This window comes from Nyctibius grandis, chromosome 9 (genome assembly GCF_013368605.1).
Source record: "Nyctibius grandis isolate bNycGra1 chromosome 9, bNycGra1.pri, whole genome shotgun sequence".
Lineage (NCBI taxonomy): Eukaryota > Metazoa > Chordata > Aves > Nyctibiiformes > Nyctibiidae > Nyctibius > Nyctibius grandis.
Genome location: NC_090666.1, coordinates 27,919,765 through 27,941,119, shown reverse-complemented (window position 1 = coordinate 27,941,119; position 21,355 = coordinate 27,919,765). Strand labels below are relative to the sequence as shown.

Sequence of the window (21,355 nt, the reverse complement as noted above, 5' to 3'; positions counted from 1 at the left end):
CCTTCTTGGATTCTCTTTCTTCTGGGTTTTTTCCATGAAAATAAAAGGAAAAAAAAAGAGAATGGTTTTGGGGCTTTTACCTGGGATGTGCTGGCTGAAGCAAACTTTAGGGACAATCTGAGCAAACCATGCGAGAGGGTGGTGGGGAGCTGCAAGGGTCTGGTGGCCCCAACCCTTCCCCTGCCACTTGTCCCTTTGGAGATGTGAAGCACGGCAGCTCTGATCCCCATCCCCACATCCACATGGAGGTGATAGATCCCCACCAGCAAGGAAATGGGGCAGGACACTCTCTAGACCAGCGCAGGTGCCAGGGAACAGAAGGAGGACCTCCCACCACGCACATCCAGGCTTGAAGCTAAGATACTGCAAAATTATGGGCTTTGAGGTGTGTGGGCTTTTCACGACCTTGCCTTTGGAGATGGGAGGGGAGTGCCGGGAACATCTCGCTGGGGACATCATCTCCTCCCAGTGCAGGAAGCCACCGAGCGATGGGAAGCGACCTCTCCATCGCAGGGGCTCGGACCGAAAGCCTGGGGCGTGCCTGCCTGCGCTGTGTAATATTTATTCTGTGTGGCATCCTTGAGTTCTTTTCCAAGTTGTTTTTTTTTTTTCCCCCTCTTGTTTTATATCCATCTCTCTTCCTTTTCAGACCTGCCTTATTCCAGTATTTATAGGAAATACATGGCAAAAGACCAGAAGAGTTTTGGGTTTTTTTCCCCCCTGTCCTTGTTTTAAGAAGTACTTCCCCTTGCCGTCCTGCTGACAAAGACCCGTGGAAATTAGGGATGGAAAGGACTTGTGAGGTTGGGGTTTGTGCTCCTGCCAAGGCAAGAATTTCCAGCACGATGCAATCTTGAGTGCTTGGGTTATTTGAGGTTTAACAGACCCAGGTGTGTTGCTGAGGCAGAGACAAAAGCTGAGGCTTTCCCAGACAGGCATGGGGACAGACAAGCGTGTCTTCTCCTGCCCTAAAGGCAGGCTGGTGGCATGAGCTTGGCTTTGGGCTGCTGTCCTCTGGTTCTTTGAGGAACACAGTGGCCACCAAAGGGATTGGCTCAGGCTGAAAGCCACCACAGAAATCCACAACCTTCCCCCAAAGCTAAATTCTGCTTTACTGATGCTGATGTAAAGCCAGAGAAAGTCTTTTTGGATGAAGAATCAAATCTCTTGTCCTGCCGTGTCCCTCTCCAGCTCTCAGCTTGCAGAACAGAAGTTGGGCCACAAGTGCCCCAACTCTGCTGATAACACGCTAAATAAGACTTTAATTTCTGCTCTATTTTCTCGCCGCAGGCTTTGACAGAGCAAGTGCTTGCAGCCCGGGACAGCATATCCTTGGATGCTGACACAGTATAGATAATAGGGGAATAAAAAGTCTTTGGCATGATGCATGGTCCCCACAGTGGCCCAGCTGCAAGGCAGGGTTTGCCCCAGGACCCTGTGGTGACAGCCTGGGGTGTTTAGGGGAGGGCCAAGAGTCCAGGGGGCTGTGATATAACTATATAACCTTGGAAAGGCTGTGAGGGAAAAGCTAATATTGAAAGTGGACAGCAAACTGCTGGGTGCAGCAAGGTGTCAGGATCTCACCCTTGCTCCTTGACTGGAGCATCTCTCTTACGAGGAGAAGCTGAGGGAGCTGGGTCTGTTTAGCCTGGAGAAAAGAAGACTGAGGGGGGGATCTTATCAATGCTTACAAATACCTTAGGGGTGGGTGTCAAGAGGGTGGGACCAGACTCTTCTCAGTGGTGCTCAGCAACAGGAGAAGGGGCAACGGGCACAAACTGAAACATGAGTAGTTCCATCTCAATATGAGTCTCCTTCTCTGGAGATACTCAAAACCCACCTGGACACGACCCTGTGCAATGTGCTCTGGGTGACCCTGCTTTGGCAGGGGGTTGGACTAGATGACGTCCAGAGGTCCCTTCCAACCCCAACCATTCTGTGATTCTGCGATACCCAGAGATACCCAGGGTCTGATCTAGCGATTCCTACAACCCCTGGAAGTTACGGTACCATGTTCTGGCTTTTTGCTCCTGTTAACAGGACGCAGATTTGAGGTGATCCTTGGGAATCAAAGAGGAAACAAGCAACACGTTTCCTCTTCCACAAAAGCATCTCATCAGAAGCAGCTTTAATCCTCCACCTCCTTTAGCTGACAGCATTCTTGCACGGGATGCGGATGGGATAGAGCTGGGGATCTTCTCCCTGCACAGAATGGGAAGCATCCCTCCCTTGGGGTGCGGATAGGGATGCGCAGAGCGACCAGCGTCCCGGCTGCCTCCCCACTGCCTCACCTGCATCCCAGTGCGGGAGGCACAGCTGGATGGAGGAGCCAGCTGTTGGCAGGCAGAGATGCGGGAACAAAGAGGCCATTGCAGAGGGGGCTTTGAGTCATCAAGAGCAAAGCCCGGCAGCTCTCGGCAAGCATCGGGGGCCATGAAATCCAATTCGTGCCCCTCTGCTAGCAGCGATGGGGAAGGGACCCCAAAGGCTTTGGTGGGGGGGAAGGACAGGTGGCCATGGGCTGGGAAGAAGGACCGTAACGAGGCGTCGGGGACACAAGATCATCTTTGTTAGGATGTTACCAAAGTAGGAGTGACTGCGGGAGAGGTTTTGGCACAGCTGCCTGAACTCCTTACCTCCCGGAGATCAAAGCCCACCTTTCTAACTGCGTCTTTTATTACACTCACCCAAACACTCGCCTGGTATCCTGGTGGCTTTGCGGGGGGAACAGGTGTTTTTTAACACGCGTGCGATTACAGGAGATTAACAGCTTTAAAAGCGTGCCCTGGGAGGCACGGCAATGCATCATGCTCCTGTTAGGATGGGGGATGCTGAGCGGGGCAGGGAGGTTTCCGCAGGATCATCTCCCTCCCTGGCACTGGAGGCTCATCCCACCTCGTGGGTGGCCGATGCCATGGGGCAGCTTGGGGCAGACATGTGCCCCTGGCCAGCCCCAGCCCAAGGTGGGAGGCCAAAGGAGGCCTCGAGGAAGCCCCTGAGCTCACAGTGTGAGCAGGACTCCTGGGATGCCCTGTGCATCCCATCCTGCTCATAAGGGCATCGGGAGGAGAGGGGCTGCAGCCTGCTGAGGGGCTCCTGCACAGGGATGCTCCATCCCTCAAATGCTCCAGCTGGACCAGGGTCCTCCCCTCCATCCCCCAAATGCTCCCTTCTGCAGGAGGGACCCTCTATTCAGACCCCCAAAAAATCCATGTTGGAACCCCCCTGCTCCATCCCCTAAATGCCCCATATTTGACCAAGGACACTCCACTCCATCCCACTACCTGGGATCTTCCCACTCCATGTCCCATGCTGGATGGTTGATCCCCCCAAACACCCTACACTGCACTGGGGATCCCCCCGCAATTCATCCCCCCCAATATCTGGAGGATTTCAGGGATTTCCAAGCAAGGGAGCAGCATGGTGGGAGATGCAGTGTGGAGAAGAGCTGTTACGTTGCTCAAAGATAGCGAAGGTCTTCGCCGTAGAGGATTAAAGTATGCGGAGAACAAGAAGCACTGGCCCGGGAGCCAGGGAGGGGACAGAAACTTGGCTGAGGATCCCACAGAACAAAGGAAAAACAGGAAAATGCATAGACATGCCTAGAAAGTCATAAAAACAAAGTTTAGTTTAAATACACACAGCGTCTCTTTTCCCCTTGTCAGGTTAAGGAAGGGCAATCTGTGCCTCCAGAGCCGCTGGCAGAAGCCATTGCTCTTGCTTATTCCCAGGAAAAAAAAGAGGAGGTGGATGGAGGAGTTCAGGGTGGGCAGAAAGGGGCTCAGCCGACCCGCAGATCTCAGCTCACAGGGGGAGATTTGCTCTGGAGCGGCAGCAGAAGGACACGCAGCTCAACAGGCAAGGACAACCCTCAGCACCTCATAACACACCGGTCACTTTGCTACGGTCTCTGTAGTCTCCTATGCATCTTCCAAGCTCCCCAGCCTCCCTGATTTAGGGATTTTTTCTTTTAATTATACCACCATATAACTGAGACCTCAGGTTGGAGTTGATAAAACAAGGAGGAGGGAGGCAAAAAAAAAAAAAGTAATTCCCCCCAAAAGCTGCTTGTTTATTGGAGTCGAAACCAACGCCCCTGTCAAAATGAAATAATAATAAAAAAAATTGTTTGGGGAAAAAGAAATGATAATTTCCCATCAGGCGCTCAGCCCTTTCCTTTCTGCTGGGTGCAACTCCTAGAACCGAGGCGTTAGTCCCCTTTGATGGCTGGTGTAAAACGAGCTTTGATGTCGTGGAAGGAAATAATGTATTTAGATAACAGCCTTTGCTCAGAGCTAATATAAGTCAGGGTGCTGAGGGGATCGGGAAGGGTGTGGAGAGGTTCAACTTGACCCTTTACCACCGTTTTCTTTAACTTTCACATTAAATTAACTTTCCTATTGTTCCATATCACTGCATTACATCTTATTTTCCCCGTCATGATTCTTTTGTTCCCCTGCAAAGCTTTTGAAGCAGATGAGAAAGGGAAACCTCTTGTAATCGTCTTTGCAGAGGGTACCTCCAGATCACAAGGCAGCACAGGGAAACGACTGGGAAAATAAAGCCTGGTCACAACAGCTCTGCTAGTCTTTCTTGGGAAATGCCTTGGTATTGCTTTGAAAACAACCGATGGCTCGTTGGGACTGTCCAGGGTGGCAGAACCAGCATCCATTTCTGTCACAGAATTACAGAATGTTAGGGATTGGAAGGGACCTCGAAAGATCATCTAGTCCAATCCCCCTGCCGGAGCAGGATCACCTAGACCATATCACACAGGAACGCGTCCAGGCGGGTTTTGAATGTCTCCAGAGAAGGAGACTCCACAACCTCTCTGGGCAGCCTGTTCCAGTGTTCAGTCACCCTCACCATAAAGAAGTTTTTCCTCATATTTATGCGGAACCTCCTGTGTTCCAGCTTGCACCCATTGCCCCTTGTCCTGTCAAGGGATGTCACTGAGAAGAGCCTGGCTCCATCCTCATGACACTTGCCCTTTACATATTTATAAACATTAATGAGGTCACCCCTCAGTCTCCTCTTCTCCAAGCTAAAGAGACCCAGCTCCCTCAGCCTCTCCTCATAAGGGAGATGTTCCACCCCCTTAATCATCTTCATGGCTCTGTGCTGGACTCTCTCTAGCAGACTGTCACTGCATTAAAATTCATACAAGGCACAAATGAGTTGCTGAGATTTTCATGCCACCGCCACCGGGAGCTGAATAAAAATCACATTAAATTCACTTTATACTTCTGCAACAGCTGGCAGCCACGTCTTAAAGTGCTTTTCAATCCTGTGGGCCAAAGAAAAATCAGGATCCTTTCAAGCCAACGAGTTTTGCCATTAATTTAACCTGGTTGGCTTTGCCAGCAGGACAGATTTTTCAATGTGCTCGGCTGTTTTCTGTGTCTGGCCTCTTCTTTTGGTGCCTGAGTTGAAGGGAAGCTCCAGAGTAACATAAATGGCACAATGATATCCCAGGATGCTAGCTCAGCCATTCGGTCACAGTCTGGAGGTGCTGGGTGATGCCACCGTACAGGGGCCAAGCTCATCCTGCACCAGCTCCAGACAACCCCAGGAACAGCATCCAAACCTCCCAGATTTATAATAATCCTGGAAATACACCAGATCTGCTGTATTTTATTTTTGTGATGCAAAAAGCCTAAAAGATGAAAAAAAAAAAAAGCATATTCCCTTCGCATATCTTCTTGTTGAAAATGTTATCACAGGCTTAAACAGCTTTGGAAAAGAGGAAAAAGAGGGAGGATGCAGCACGTGCATGCAAAAGGGCAGGTTTGGGCTGAATTCAGCATTTTTCAAGAAACTTTTCTCTTGTTGAAGCCATTCTCCATGGGATGGAAAGGGTGCTGGCAGGGCAACGGGGCAGCAGCCTGAGCCATGTAGCTTGATGGTTTCTGCAGGAAAATTGCTGAGAAGGGGATGATGCAATGATGTCGGGGTGCTGGCATAGTGTTTTTATGTACTCTTTCTGGTCCTGAAGCCTGCCATGCTCCGGGCTTTGTAAATCCACACAAATGGGACTGCAGGTGGGATGGACAGAGTGGCTCCGTGCCGTCTTTGGGATGGGGATCTGGTCTCTGTTGGAGCAAGCAGCCATGATTTGCCCAGGTACCCAGAAGTTTTCTTCTTTGCAAAGGGCTGGTTTTGTTGTAAGCTGAGTCTCTTTTAATTTTTTTAATTTAATAACACTTTTAATTTTTCAGAATTAAAATATACTCAGACTTCTCGGCCCGTGACCAAAACGCAAACTTCCACAGTCTAATTTTCTTACTGAATTTAGCTCCTAACGCCGAAACCAGCCCGCCGGTGACACCCCTCCAGGTATGGCTGTGCCACCTTGCCTTGCTCCAGCTGGGGACCTGGGAGCTGTGCTCACCTATTAACCAGCCCCAGCCTCTCCCACAGCAAATATTTGGGCTCTTTGGACATCCCCATGCCCTGCCATCTGCAACCAGCTTCTGCCCCTGGGCTGTATTGGTGGGGGGTGTGGAAATCGCTCTTGCTCAAGACAGGAAGGCGAGAGAGGCCGTTAGAGCATCTCGCTCAAGGGGTTTGACCTCCCAGTCATGATGCTTGGTTTCCTCTTTTCTTCTTGGGCAAGGAAGGGGTCTGAAGACCCCTCTGAGCTGCTCTGGCAGCATCCCTGGCTCTTGCAACCACAGGATTCGCAGCTCATGCACATGGAGGAAATAAAATACGGTGGTAAGCCAACGTGGGGCACTGAAATTGGTGGCACAGAGCAAGTTTCCAGCAGTGGAGGGATTTCTTTAGCTTGGTAGGAGACCCCACAGGGAAGTGCATCCCCCATGATGACCAAAATGTGGAGCTTGGTTTGATGCATGATGCTGGCTGAGCCAGAGCGTGCACGGAGTGCGGTGAGCACAGCACCCCCAGCTTGCAGGGAGACGTCCCCTGGGGTGTTAAACAAAGGCGAGTGGGGCGGGATGGAGGGAAGAATGATAAAAGAGAGAGGAAACAGCTTCTCCGGCTGCCCCCACACAGAGACATTGCTTTGGTGGCTTTGGGAGGCTCAGCTAACCAAACTGGAAAGCAACGCTTCCTTTGTTGTCCCAAAAGCTCAATGAAATCCTGAAAAAAAAAAATTAAAAATGCCTAACTGCCCCAAAGTGGAAAGAATTTCTCACGTGGAAGGGACAGTGGGATGTTTGGGGGCAGGCAAGGCCCTCCTCCAGTTTTCTTGGACTTTTTAAAGCAGTTAGTGCCCTCTTGCGGAAACCTCTCATCTGCCCCATTTTTACTGTTTTTTTTTCCCCAAAATGAAACGATTGCCCCACAGAGAGAAGGAGCATGCACAGAGACTGCGGTTCTGCCCCGGCCCAGCACGGCTGGCGATGCCGGGAACCGGCTCGTGCCTTTCCACCCAGTACAGGGAAGGGGGATCACATTGGGATGGAGGATTGCAACCCCATGACATCCCACCACGAGATGAAGCCTTCCCAAATCAACGTGTTCCATGGTGGCAATCCAGGATGGTCTGACCCCAGCCCCACCGGTGCTAAGGGAAGGTCTCCTGCCGGCACCGTCACAAGCTGCTGACCGCTTTGCTCCCCTCCTCGCCTCCCAAAAAGGTAATTGGGAACGGGAGCAAAAGGTGAGGACAATGTTCCTCTCAGATGTCTGAAAGTCAAAGAGACACCAGCGTGGAGCTGGGGGCAACAAAAAGCCATCGGGATGGACGTGGCTGGTGGGGACAGGAGCGGGATGCAAGGTTGGCTGCTGGGAAAAGCAATGCCTGAGCCGGTGGAGCAGCAGTGCCATCGCCTGGAGCCCTCCGCCAAGATGCTCTCCTCCGGGCAAATCCAAAAGCAAACACAAACACCTATTTTTATTTTTATTTTTCTATAGCCAAGACCTCTCCCAGAGCACAGAGACTCCCCAGCAAAGGGGCCAAGCTTTATACCAGCCTTCCCTAATGCCAAAGCATCGAGGAGCTGAGCATCCTTATTCTTTCCTTTTTTTCAACCCAAAAGCACGTGGAACACTGCTGGGCAGCCCTCACATCGGTGCCGGCAGCAGCAACGCCAGCGAGGAGCACCCTGTCACAGCTGGGTCAGGTTTGCATTGGGGGACCCTGATTTTGCAATGAGGTGGTGCAGCTCTTGAGCATGGCTGGGACAGGTGGAAACTCTCTTGTAAAGGGCTGGAGGGGTCCCTGGCTGAATATGAAGAATAAATGGTTTTGGGGAGGGCTTTTGGGGCAGTGCTGGGGATGGAAGGTGGAGGGGGAGTGCTGGGGTAAAGAATGTGGGGCTGCGGATGATGGTGGAAAGCAAATTCGTTGTGTCGGAAAGCAAGGGTTTGCAGAAAAAGCAGCCGCCAGGTTAATTTTACCCTAAGAAAAAGTTTCCACCTGTGGCCCCGGTAATTGCAAAGATCTGGTGACAATCCCACCATTTTCTACCAGTTCGTGCACAAGCTTGCCTCAAACCGGGGCCACGCTCCCTGCCGCAAACGTGTTCAAACCCTGTCCTTCAGGCATAAATAAGTTAAAAAAAAAAAGAGATGAAGTCATAAATATGGCTCCTGAGCCCGACTCTGGGGAAAGGCGGGCAGGACTGGGGGGGTCCCGGTACTGGGATGGGACCTGCAGACGGGACCATGCTGGGTGGGAACCAGCGCCATGGCAAGGCTGCAGTGGAGGGATGTTCCTCCCTATAAAATAGCGTATATGCTGTTATGCGCCATTTTAGCATAGTTAGTTTGACATACGTGCTATTTTATGGGATATATGTATGCATACAGACGCTACGTTATATTGTGTATGTAATGTGTAATAAAGGATGTGGAGCATGTATCTTGTACGTCACGCAACAAGCGATATATACAAATAAAAAACTAAACATAAATCTGTTTATTACACACAAACATACAGAAATAATGGGGGGAAAAATGCACAATGTAAAACACTCGTGTCTGCCCAGCGCGCCCCCCGCCCCGCCGCGCTCCTGGCCCCGCCCCCTTGGCCACGCCCTCAACCCTTGGCCACGCCCCTCCTGTTCCGGCGGCCCTGAGTCCCCGCCCCCGCAATCCTCCAGAGCATTAAAGAGCGGGGCTAGAGGGACCTCGCCTTCTCTAGGCCGCGGGCGGAAGTGCATGCTCTCGGGACGGAAGTGGCGTCATAGGCGTGGCCGCCTCCTGAGGGGAGGCGGTGGTGGCTGGCGGCGGCGGGGCGCCGTGAGGGGAAGATGCCGGTGGCGGTGATGGCCGAGAGCTCCTTCAGCTTCAAGAAGCTCCTGGAGCAGTGCGAGACCCAGGAGCTTGAGGTACCGCGGTGGGGTGGCGCGCTATTGGGACGGGCCCGGGGGTGCTAGGGGCCTGGCTGAGGCCCCGTGTGCCCCGGCGTGGCTTCGGGGCTCGGTGCCGCTCCGCAGCGCTGGTGGTTGTGGGCACAAGCGTTTCCAGGCGCTGCGGGGTGCAGTGTGGGTCGGAGACTATTGCCTGATGGTGCTGTTTTGAGAGCCTAACCTGATCCTGCAAGGAAGGGTATTCGTGGCTCTCTGCGTGTGTTGGTGAGGGTTTGGTGTTTGAACTTGCCGCTTGTGCAAAATCCCGCCAAAACGCGTTTCAAAAACTCGCAAACAGGCTAATAAGTGCATTTTAGTGTAATTATTAGGGTCTTTTTGGAGGGAGAGGTGCGAGAGAGAAGTTCATACGTCTCCATGTGTTTCACGTGGTTGAGAAAGGGGAGCGGAGGACTGAACCGGGCTCAGAGCATTGCTCTTAGATCAGTGGTGCACTTATTATAGGAGCTCACACTGGACGCTTACTCCGTGCTGTTTTAAATTCTGTTGATTGAGGAGTTTTCAAGTTTGTGTGCGCTGTTAGTGTGCCAGACTCCGGCCTGTGGTAAATTTAAGTGCCACCATGTTAATGCTAAAAGATCTTCCTCGGTGATATCCCTAGACCCTTTCTTGTCTAGCAGAGTTTCCAGAGCTTTTCTAAATGTGAAGCTTGTGCATCCTACTGTAGCCATTTGAAAGAAGGGAAAATTTTGAATTTTCCCCTCTCGTGCGCTCTTTAGTGATTCTGATTTTTAGATCTCGCTACCCTAGCAGTTGAAGGGGGAGAGAGCTGTTCCAGGGTGTGATCGCTTGCCCCAGCAGAGCTTTGGTGTTGACAAACCACACAGCTTTGCAGTGGAAAATATAATCCTTAAATGGAAGGGGTCCCTACTTATGGGTGTGCATCATCAAGCTTCAGCTGATGTTTCTGTGCAGTATTTCTGTGCTGAACCCAGGTGCCCCTCATGTTCTCAGCATGATGCTCTTGGTATGCCCTGAGTTCTGTAGAAGAGTGTTACAGAGCTGGAGGGAGGTGGTTGTGCTGAAAGTATGAGCTACCTGCTGCCTCAAGTGATGGGCATGTGAACATAGAGAAGCAGAAGAGTGCCCTTGTACCATGTGGGTAACCCTTCCTGCTGGTAGCTGTTTAGTACTTGCTTTGTACTCCTGTCCTTTAGAGGAGCATAGGCTTGAAAGGAACATGTGTACAGCCCTTACTGCTAAGGTGTGTATTAGGGAAGAGTGGCAGGGATGGAGCCCAGCAGGCTTTGGGTTTTGCTTCTGTAGCTGTCTCAGGAAGTTTTAATGTATCTTCCTCACTTCCCTGCTGCAGAGTGTGTGGTGTTAGACCTCATTGGGTCTCTGAGAGCTGTTACAAAGCCACTGAACTTACTGTGCTTGCTCTGCCCGAGGTTTCTGCTGTGTCTGTCAGCAGAGTCTCCTAGAATAAATGGCAACAGATGCACCCCTGGTAAACAGTTCCCAAATGCTTTGACAAAGCTGGTAAGTTACTTACTGTGTATGTCTGCATCTACGTCAAGATTCCTGTGGGCACACTCCTATCTGCTGACAGCCTTTGTGATTCAGATCATGAGTTGATATGTAGGCTGATATTTTTGCAGGCTGGATGCAACCACAGAGCTTCCTTCAGTAAGACTGTAGGTTGTAAATCTAGTTGTTTTGGTGGGAGTTAGCTTTGCCTTCTGTTCCGCTAGTCTCCTGGCAAACTAAGAATTTTCTTTTTAGTACAGAGGAACACCAAAGGTGAACTTGTACAGTTCAAACAGGTGGTATTAATTGATCTGGCTTTGTTTTACTGGGCATAATCCAAGGAACAGTTGCAGAAACTATTGTTTCTGTATGTAGGTGGTGAGCCCTGGAAACAGTGTAAGAGTGGCTGGGGATGATGATATCTGCTTGATGACACAGCTAATCACCTGCTTTTGGCTTAGATGAGCCTATAAATCACACCTGTAACTAAATCAAATAGCTGCATGATTGGCTTCATGTGAGTGCTTGCTACTCTACCCTTTGATACATTGCTAAAACCTTATTGGAAATCTTTTCAGCTTTCAAAGGATTGTAGACTTTCAAAGTTTTATAACTTTATTGTAATTAATTTTTCTCTACTTGTATGATTTGTGAGGTCTGCTGAAGTGTGGCAAGTGTCAAAGCTTAGTTTGGATTTTTAAGAAGGGCAGTTCAAGTGAGTGGAGAAACTTTACTCTGGTGGAGTGCCCTGAATTGAACTTAAGTTCAGCTCAAGACAGATGAAATCGTGAGACCTAAAACCAGCTGCTTGTGAGGAAATGTAAAGCAAGATGGTTCCCACTTGCATGAGCATGAGCTAGAACATTATAGAGTAATGAAAGATGTAACCTTACTTTGTTCATGCAGCAAAGCAAACTGAGTTTTCTAAGTAAAATTTCTGGCATGTGCAAGTTAACTCTTCATCGTAAGATACAACCATATTACTATAACATTGTGACTCTGACAACTTGTCCAGACCTATTACGTGATGTGAAAAGCATCAGCTGTCTTGAAATGTTCAGATTTCATTAAGCATGGCTACCTGCTGGATTTTGTAAGGGATCTTGCTCTTAAAATATATAACCAAGTTATTTGTACTTGTTTTTTAGGCCCCTGGAGGAATTGCAACACCCCTTGTTTATGGTCAACTTCTAGCTTTATACCTGTTGCATAATGACATGTAAGTGGCTTGTATTAATCTTTAACTTCAGATACTGAGTTTGTCACTATTAGTTTGAGCTGTAGTTGCTAGAATATTAGTAATTGGTTGTGTGACTACCAAAATCCATGTAGACCGTGCTGGTTTTTTTTAAAAAAATAATGGAATTAAGTCTCACTTCTTGTTCTGTCAGGAAAACTCCTTGTGTCTAATTACAGCAGGATAACTCAAAACTGTTCATGTTGAAAATGTTGGCTTGAATGAGCTAAATCTGCATGAAGCAGTAATCCTTCGAATTTGGTCTGGTGAACCGACCAAATTCAACTGACATTATCATGTCTCTGTGTGAACTTGATTCACTATGTTTAGGGTTTTATTGAGAAATTGCTTATTATTTATTCAGGCAGTGTAAGTTACACTGCCATGTTTGATTATCAAGCCAAAGTAAGCATTGGTGTGGGGATTTGAGGATTTGAGTGTTTTCTTGCATTATAAGTGTATATTCTTTCAGGGCAAATTCCTTGAATGCTGATACTGAGTATTAGGTTTAATGCAGATATCCTTGGTTCAAATTCATTTGGCGTTTTAGAATTGTGGAGTTTTAGAATTGTGCTTTAATGAAAAGCAGTGAGTCTTTTTCTCTATTTTGTGTTTCAAATCCTTCTGAGAATTTGTAACCATTTCAATTTAATTTCTGTGCTCTGAAGATCAATGACTAAATATTTCAGTGTGTCCAAATCTCCAGAACATATGTGACAAAGCTGGGTTGGGAAGAACGTTCACAAAACTGTCTAAATCTTTGGTATGCAAAGTGGAGTGTGGGCACATGAAGAAAGTATTTTTGTACTATTAATAGGTAAAATAAAAATATTTTAAAATTGTGTTTATAAGTGAAAGACCTTTCCTAAAGTGGTGTTAAATGAGGCAGTTAATGAATTATTGGTTGCATTATGGAGGTCATGTTGTATACTTGAGAGTAACTTTGTTTTTCTATTTCAGTAGACATAGAAAGAATGTTTTAAAGCACTGAGACTGTGTTAATTATAGTATCTCAACAAACCTTGTGGTGTCTCCTTGTAGCAAACATTTGGTTACTGAGGAGTATTTTTGACTTAATTTTTTAGGAATAATGCGCGGTATCTTTGGAAGAGAATCCCTCCTGCTATCAAATCTGTAAGTACTTTGTAAAATGCCATTTGATACTAAACCGGTGAGATACAAGCTTGCAAATAATGACTTTTCCCCCCAAGGATTCTGTTTAGTGAGTAGCCTTGGGCTCAGTTCTGTGATGTGAGCTGCTTGCCCAGCAGATGGCATATTGGTCTTTAAGATCTCGTAGTTGCTCATCTGTTACCTCTTTTCCTTCCCCAATAATCTGGTGCAATAGAATTCTGTAAATCTGGAGACTTTTTAGTAGAAAGCCTTGTGATAGAGTAGTCAGCTGGAGGAAAGCAATAGATCTGACTCTGGGATGGGGCTGCATTCCATATGAGGGTGCAGAATACCTTGTGCAGTGAAAAGTGACTTCGGATAAGATGCACCTTCAAACTGATTAACTTTCTGAAGGCAGTTTGTTTTGCACTGCATTTGAATCAAAGATGCATTTTGAGGATTTAGGTAAATATAGTACCAGAAATGCTTCCAGACTTTACTGTTGTTAGTTTTTTGGTTTGAGATTATACATTTTACAAGGAAACAAGTGTTCTGTAGTCTTGTATTAAGAAATCTCATGGTCAAGATGAGACCTGTCAGATGGTTCTGAAATGTTGTTTGTTTTTTTTTTTCTTGAAAGAGAAAGAAAATTAATTATATCAGTTGAGTCAACAATCATCTGGACCAAATTTTACTTGGGCTTTCTCTGAAACTTGCTGTATTTGTTGCATGGCAATATTCTCTGATTAATCAATCTGGCTTTTTTGGTGTAACTTGCATTTCATGTGAAACAACATTGTTAGTGGGGGAAACTCATTGCATGAATTATTTTTGGAAAGTTACATCTCAAAGCATAGTATTTTCTCATGTGTGTGTGTTGATGAATCTCCTGCTTAGTAAGAGTTTTAACTTCAGAAACAAATCAGTTCTTACAGTTGGAAATACTACTTTGTTACGTGGTTTGGTGATTGGTTGCTGTTCTAACAGGCTGTTCTGGAGTCCAGTTGACCAAATGACAGTGTGCCACACAGTTTGAAGTAGCCCTTAAAACCAGTAGTGGGAGAGCAGTTGTACTGAGTATGGCACCATATTAAGTGTGACCTACTGTCAAGGTTGCAAGATGAAATTTCCAGTTGAAAATTGCTTTCACTGTGCAGACAGCTTCTGTACTTTATGTAAAGCCTCTACTGAAGAGGCAAGCATATTTCTAAGCAGGAAATAAGCTGTGCCTGTCCTTTTGCAACTCCAGTCAGTAGCCTGAGTGCAAACTGTCCTCCATGATAGTTCTAGCTGGTATGTCAGCCTGGATCGGTATAACTGACATGTGAGCAGACTTTGCCTACATGGGTGATAAAGTTTTGGCAAGAGGATGGATCAGGGAACTTGCAGCAATGATACCTGCTAGAACAAGATTTCCCCATGCTTGTCTGACAGGGATTGTGATATACTGTAGCAATGGGAAAAGGAGGGGCGTGGAAATGGGTTTGTACAGAATGGTGACTGTAGAGGATAAGCAATTCTGGATTAACTGTAGGGTTTTTTTGTTGCAACAGGCAAATGTTGAACTTGGTGCAGTTTGGTCAGTAGGACAAAGAATCTGGCAGAGAGACTTTCCAGGAATCTATACAACCATCAGTGCACATCAGTGGTCCGAGACTATACAACCAATTATGGAAGCGCTTAGAGGTACAAATTGGACTTCTGTACGTAGCATGGAATTGTGTTGCCTTAAATTATTTCTGTGTACTCAAACACAAATAGACAATACAAAAACTTGTCAAAACAAACTGAAATGTTTTTATTAGGATTGTGTGGGTGATGTATATTCTTTCATATTGGAATTTTGTATGCAGTCTGTTTTGTTCTGTAATAGCAAAATAGACCATTAATTATCCAGTTTTATTGGACTGTTAACCAGTAATCTAGGGCACTTGCTTGGCAATTCAAAACCTTGTGATATTTATGAAAAAGTTCTTCCTTTAAATGTGGCTTCAGACAAAGTTATAGACTGTACAATAGTAACATGCAAAGTTTTACTACTAGAGGGCAGTACAGACTGCTAAAAAGCCTTCCAAGGTATTTTGCAATAACATTCTCTGTAGCTTTAGGAACAACTGATTTGCAGATGCCTTGGTATCAAAGCAGATGTGGTTAAAAAGGCATGAATAGTTTGACTAACTACTTTTTTCATGATTTTTTTTCTGATTCTGAACTATTTTACACAAGTTTATTGCAAATGGAGAATGCCATCGGAAGCAGAGTTTCCTAAACTGGGTTACATACTGGTGGTAGTACCTAAGATGCTGTGAATTGCGTTTGGAAGATAAATGTGGTCTCTGAGGGGTTTTGTCCTGGCATAGAGCAAGCTGTTGTCTCTGGCTGCTGACTGTGGTACTTCAGTGAATTGTGAGAAGGGAGGGGGAACTTCTAAAGTGCTAGCTTTAAGGGTGGTAGTGGCTTTCCAAATGTGTTCAATTGGAAAAATTTCCTCAGATTTCCTAGTTATGGAGATTAGTCTACTGTTTGCTTACAGTGTGTATCTCTTCTTAGATGCAACTAGGAGACGAGCCTTTGGACTGGTTTCTCAGGCATATACCTCAATAGTTGCAGATGATTTTGCAGCCTTTGTCGGGCTTCCTGTAGAAGAAGCTGTGAAAGGTACTTTTGCATTTTTTTCACTGAATAGTATTCCTACAGATGAGAGATCAGAGAGCTGTAAGTGATGGTAAATAGACACATGCATACAAACTCTGAGGCTATTATAAAGAGAAATGATGAGGCAGTGAATAGAGATAAATGTCTTGGTTCTGGATCAGTGTTTGATTTTATTATTTGCCACTAGTTACCATTGGTTATACTCCCCTTCTATATGTAGAAGTGTTAAAGCAATTCTGCAATGAGGGAAGACTGAAGGTAGTGGCTAACCTAGTTTTGTGTGCTGCTGTTACTTTCATGAGCTTATTTGTTGAACTAAATGTCTAAATGCTTACAGGAAATAGTTTTCAAGTTGTGGCATACAGGGAGATACTGAGATGCTTTTCAACTGTTGTGTGCATCTTTATTTTGCATTTCTAGCAATCATATAAGATACTTGTTCTTACAAATGTAAAAATGCCTTTTCAGGTGTATTAGAACAGGGCTGGCAAGCGGACTTTTCAACTCATATGGTAATGCCTAAAAAGCCAGGTAGGTGGAGCTGTTATTTCATTAGACAATGAGCTTAGCATTTTCTAGTAATTAGGTGTTAGTTTTTAATTAAAATTTTGCACAGTATTCTTTTAGATATTTTTGTGGGGAATTATGCCACTGTAAAACGGGGAATGTTTTTAAAATGTAGGAAGTACAAAGTAGTGGGTTTGATTTGGGGTTACAAGAAGTTTGGATTAAAAGACATCCTCAAATTAACTTTTTAAACAAAAGCAGACAGGATATGCTGTGATTTCTCCTGCTCCTCCTCTGCTGCTGGCTCTGACTCAGTGGAACATAAGTTGTATGACCTCAAATGACATGTCTTAATCTAATAAAGATGAGCAAAAATATACCGTTTTGAACCTGAGATTTTTTTCAGAAGTAGAACTTCTTTGGGCAGGGATCTAGTGGGTCTTTGTGTTCTGAGGAGCTCAAGTTGTTGGTATAATTTCCTTGGCTTTTTAAAACTTATTATACTGGATCTTTTCTTCACTGTCATGATGTTGATAACAGAATATCTGTTCCTGCAAAGCTCGGCCTGCAAAAATACTTGGGTTTTTTTTTTTGCTAAAGCAGTATCTATGGCTGGCTGAGGAAAAAATAAATGTTAAGCTATGAAGGAAGAGATGAAGTGACTGCTCTTAAACTACACGATGCAGCTCTGGAAGGAGCCAAATCATAGCATATCTAAAAGGGCAACATCTATTAGGCTAAAAGAAAAAACAGATTGTTTGTATGGGTAGAACTTTTAGGTGTTCAGAGCCCAGAACATTATAACAAACATGTACCAGGCAGGGTGTTGAAATTTATCCCTTGGGGCACATAACTGACCAGAGTCCTGAGCTTTTGTGTGTGATCAGTTTTTTCACCAACGGGTTGCAAAATAGGCAGTGCTTACAAGTACTGAGAGCTATTTACATGTGGTTCTTTTCCAAAAGCGAGTGTAAGAACTATTTCAGAGGCAAAAAAAAGAGACAGGAGGTTGTAATCTATTTTGAAGCTGCCAGTCTAACCAGCTAAGCCTTGGGTATTCTGCTTTTTAGCTATGATGTAGAACAAGTAATTGAACAGGCTTAATTTAATTACCTTTTTATCCAGTTTTGGCTTGATGTATAGAACTGTTTAAAACTGGTCCACTGGGCTAACTTCTGTTGTGTTTTTCTTCAGGTGTGCTGGAAGCTTCCTTTAACAGATTTATTCCTTCATCAGGTACTTCCTGTTTATATGTAATCTACTTGAACTTGAGTAATTAATAAAAACACAATTTCACCAGCACCACAAAATAGGAACTGAGCCCTAGACAAATGAATGTCATCATTCCACACTCAAAAAAAAAAAAAGCCCAAACAAACCCCAATCAGGTGCTGTGTAAACATGTTTCTTCCTCTGTGTTCTCTTCCCCTCACATTTGAAGGAGTGCCTGAGATTCCTACTTCCGTAGCTGAAGAAGGGAGCAGATTCCAAAGCAGGGGTATGCAGCCCCTCTAAAACAAAGAATTTTAGTGAAAACTTCTGACTGACAGGCAATTTCTTCACAAAGCAGCTCTGAGTAGGTTTTGTTGCTTTTGTGTGATATGGGACTTCTGAAGTCTTCCCTGTAGAAGGAAACAATCTTCTGATTTCCTCAGAGCTTAACTATAGACTGAGGTGTAATATGTTATGTCATGCTGATTCTCAAAAGACTGTCTCTGTTGTTCACAAGATAGTGACAGCAGATCTGAATTGATGGATTGTTGTGTCTAACACAGTTGCCAAAAGTTTCTTAAATTTACAAGTGTAAGTCCAAACCAATTTTAAGAGCTCAGGTCTTGCTTTTTGAAAACATTCTTTTGCGTGTCAGCCTCCTCTATCACATACTTTCAGCCCTAAGCAGTATGTCTGCTTTAACTTTATCCTGAAGTCTGTTAACTTTTCAGGAAGAGTAAATGCAAATTTTCCTGCTATTTTTTATTTCTGTTTTTTAATTGCTAACTTATCTCCCTGGATCTAGTCACTTGTCTTCCAGCCTGTTGTTAAACTGTGCTCTCAGGTTAGCCCGCATTTATATAAGGATCTGCATGTGCCCTGCATTCTCCTGCAACCTGTGCAGTACTTTGCTGTGTTTTGAGTCAAATAACCCAGTAGATTTGTTGGTATCTTCAGTATGGCAACTTTTAAGGAAAGGAGCAACTAAAGAGCTCCAGGAGCTTTTTTTGTCAAGTGAAAGTACTGTAGTCTTCATTATTCAGATGCCAGTGTATGCAGAAAAAGATTTGGAGACTGTTGACAACTGGAACTTGTTACAGCTGTCTTTGCTGTTAGTAACTCTTGGACCACTTAATGTTGCAGGTAACAGAAAAGTAATGTCAGCTAAAGCTGTGTAGGTAGGAGATACAGTTAAGATATGCCCATATAAGACTGTTTAACAGTCTGATGCATTTATTTTATTCTTTACTGTTGTGATGGATGGTATTGTGGATGGATTTGCTTTCTTAATTTCATTAATGATGCATTTGTTTTATCTTTGTAGAACCTGCTCCTGTTCCACCAATTCCGAATGAACAGCAGTTGGCCAGATTGACTGACTATGTGGCTTTCCTTGAAAATTGATTGCCCTGCTCCTGTATTCAGAACAACTTGGGAATCCTGTGTACTGACAGTTTTAGAAACCTGAGATTTATTTTGTTTCATATCTGTTAAATGTTGCAGCATCCCCTACTCACATGTGTGAAGTATACAGTGTCTGTTAGCCCAATTCGTGTTTTGCCAAAGCCAAGCTAGCAACTGAAACAGTCCTTTAAATCCTGTAATATTTATTCAGTAGGTACACAGCAGTATTACAGAGTAAGTTTTTTTTAATGACTCCTAGCAGAGAGAGGTAGAACTTTTTTCAGGTATATTAAAATGGAGAAGGAAAAAATGAGTAATGAAGTAGGTTAACTGTGAGGAATTTATGCTAGTAGTGAGTGAGTACTTTTATGGTGAGTACTGCAGTGCTTATCACAGACCAATTGCATGTTGAACTTAAAGTACAAAGTGTGGAAGACTGCCCTACCCATATCTGCAGAGAGAAAATGTTTTGATAAAACTCTAACTTAAAGAAGAGAACAATTTACAGTATCTCTTTTGCAAGTATATTAGCATATTTTAAATTGATCTCTTTTTCTTGTTGGTCTTGCTTCTTGTTTTGGTGTGAGAAATTTGACATTGGGCATATTTTTACAGGGGAATAATTGGGAGTCGTTTAAGAAAGGCAAATCTTCACTTTAAGGGAGAATTTTTACTTTTGGAAGTAAAGTTTTATTTGGGTGGCATAGGACACCAGATATTTTGCTGGGTAACCATACACCTTCTTGAGGCCTGTCATGTCTTGGTTCTTTTCAGTACACTGAGTCAGGATCTACAAGAAACAACAATTCTTACCTGTCTAAGCTTTCTGGATTACCTCTGCAGTTATTGGAGAGGAATTTAAAAATTAGAGTAGGTGTCCCTGAGTAGAGACCAGTTGGGATGGGGATGGTATGTTATGCTGCAATGTCAGTTTGAGGAATACATTTTCTATATTGGAGCACTGCTGTGTTAATCTTTGAGAGTGGATTTTGGAAGCAGAAAGATGACTTGTATTCCCAGGCTTCGTATTTGTATTATGCTGGTAAAAAGGCTATGGGAAAACAGCGGTGCTTTAAAGGGCAGTGCATGCCTTCATTTGCGTCTCCCCTCTTTTCAACATCATATTCAGTGGTTTCATCAAAGATGGCAAGTGTGCCATATGTTGTGATTGTTTTTTCCAGTGTGCACTACCTACTGTACATTCTCTTGTTGGGATGTGTTAGCAGGGAGGAATTATAAACTGTGCACTGCTGCTTTGAGAGCTCCTTTTATATGTAAACACTTACTCAAAATGATTATTTATTTGAAACCCACCTAAGACTTGGTTTCTAAATTTATCTTCGGTGATATTAAAGAACATGTTTACACTGACCTTGTGTACTTGATTTTTTAATTTTCCTTAGAGTGCAGTTGTTCTGGTTTGGCTAGTTTTTAATGAATTCTTATTGGTATGATTTGGATAGGGCTAGTTAAAGATTAGTGCGATACATTATGCCTAGACAGGTATTTTGAACAGCTTTGGGTACAGCAATTGTATGGTTTTATATTAAAAAAAAACACTGGTATCATTCAGATGTCTTAAAATATTCAAAGGTGTAAAGTACTCGAAGAGCTAAGTGAAAATTTCCCCTTCTGGGTACGTATTGTGCAACTCTACAGTTGTTTGTAGCACACAAGGACAACCCTGCTTGCAGCAATGAACATTAGACATGTTTAAAGGATTACTAGCCACTTGCACTTAATAAATGTTGATAGGAGAGGAGCAATGTGAACACTGGTAATCTGTCTCAAATCTAGTATCAAATCTATGTCAAATATAGTAAGTTTGACTCTTCTCTGTCCAGCTCTAACAAGCTTATAATTTTGACATCTCTGGTCTGCTGTAAAATTTAAGCTGGGTTTTAGCTTTGGGTATGGCGTTAACTCATAACTTAAGTTAAGAGTTAAGAGTACTGTGCTCCCAGCCATGCTTTTTTGTTTGTACTTCTTTGGAATCGAAGCTATTTCAGATCCTTTTCATCCTCATTGCCCTTTATTGTGGTTTCTGGTTCACAAATATCCTTTTTCAGATGGGTTGCTTGTTGCCACTCTTACTAGTCATGTAGTGGACATAGCATGGCTTGTAACAACAGCAAAATATTTTCTGTTTGTTCCTGATCCTTTCTAAGATTGGCTCTGTTCTAACATCTCTTAAGCACTGCGCTGTTCTCAGTGCAGTAATGGCAATGACTTTGAGTATCTTTGATCAGCAGTGGTAACTAGGTTGGTGTGGATCATTGCATGTCCTTATTCAGGGTTTTCACCTCTGGTTAGTGCAGTGCATGCATGGATAACAAATGGGCAGTGAAACGGTGGGTGACATTTCAGTGTTGTAAGACACTTCTGGTCTTTGTCATTAGGCTTGCTTTTGGCCTTTTGA

At 44.7% G+C, this 21,355-nt stretch overlaps 1 protein-coding gene across 1 annotated transcript; it reads left to right on the top strand.

Moving 5' to 3' along the window:
- The first annotated feature begins 9,142 nt into the window (after positions 1 to 9,142).
- COPS8 (COP9 signalosome subunit 8) lies at positions 9,143 to 20,307 on the top strand. Its single transcript, XM_068407572.1, has 8 exons — positions 9,143 to 9,299; positions 11,957 to 12,027; positions 13,131 to 13,179; positions 14,712 to 14,844; positions 15,709 to 15,816; positions 16,282 to 16,344; positions 17,515 to 17,556; positions 18,857 to 20,307. Exons 1-8 carry the CDS (start codon positions 9,222 to 9,224, stop codon positions 18,934 to 18,936), a joined length of 624 nt encoding a protein of 207 aa, XP_068263673.1. The 5' UTR covers positions 9,143 to 9,221; the 3' UTR covers positions 18,937 to 20,307.
- The last annotated feature ends 1,048 nt before the right edge of the window (positions 20,308 to 21,355 follow it).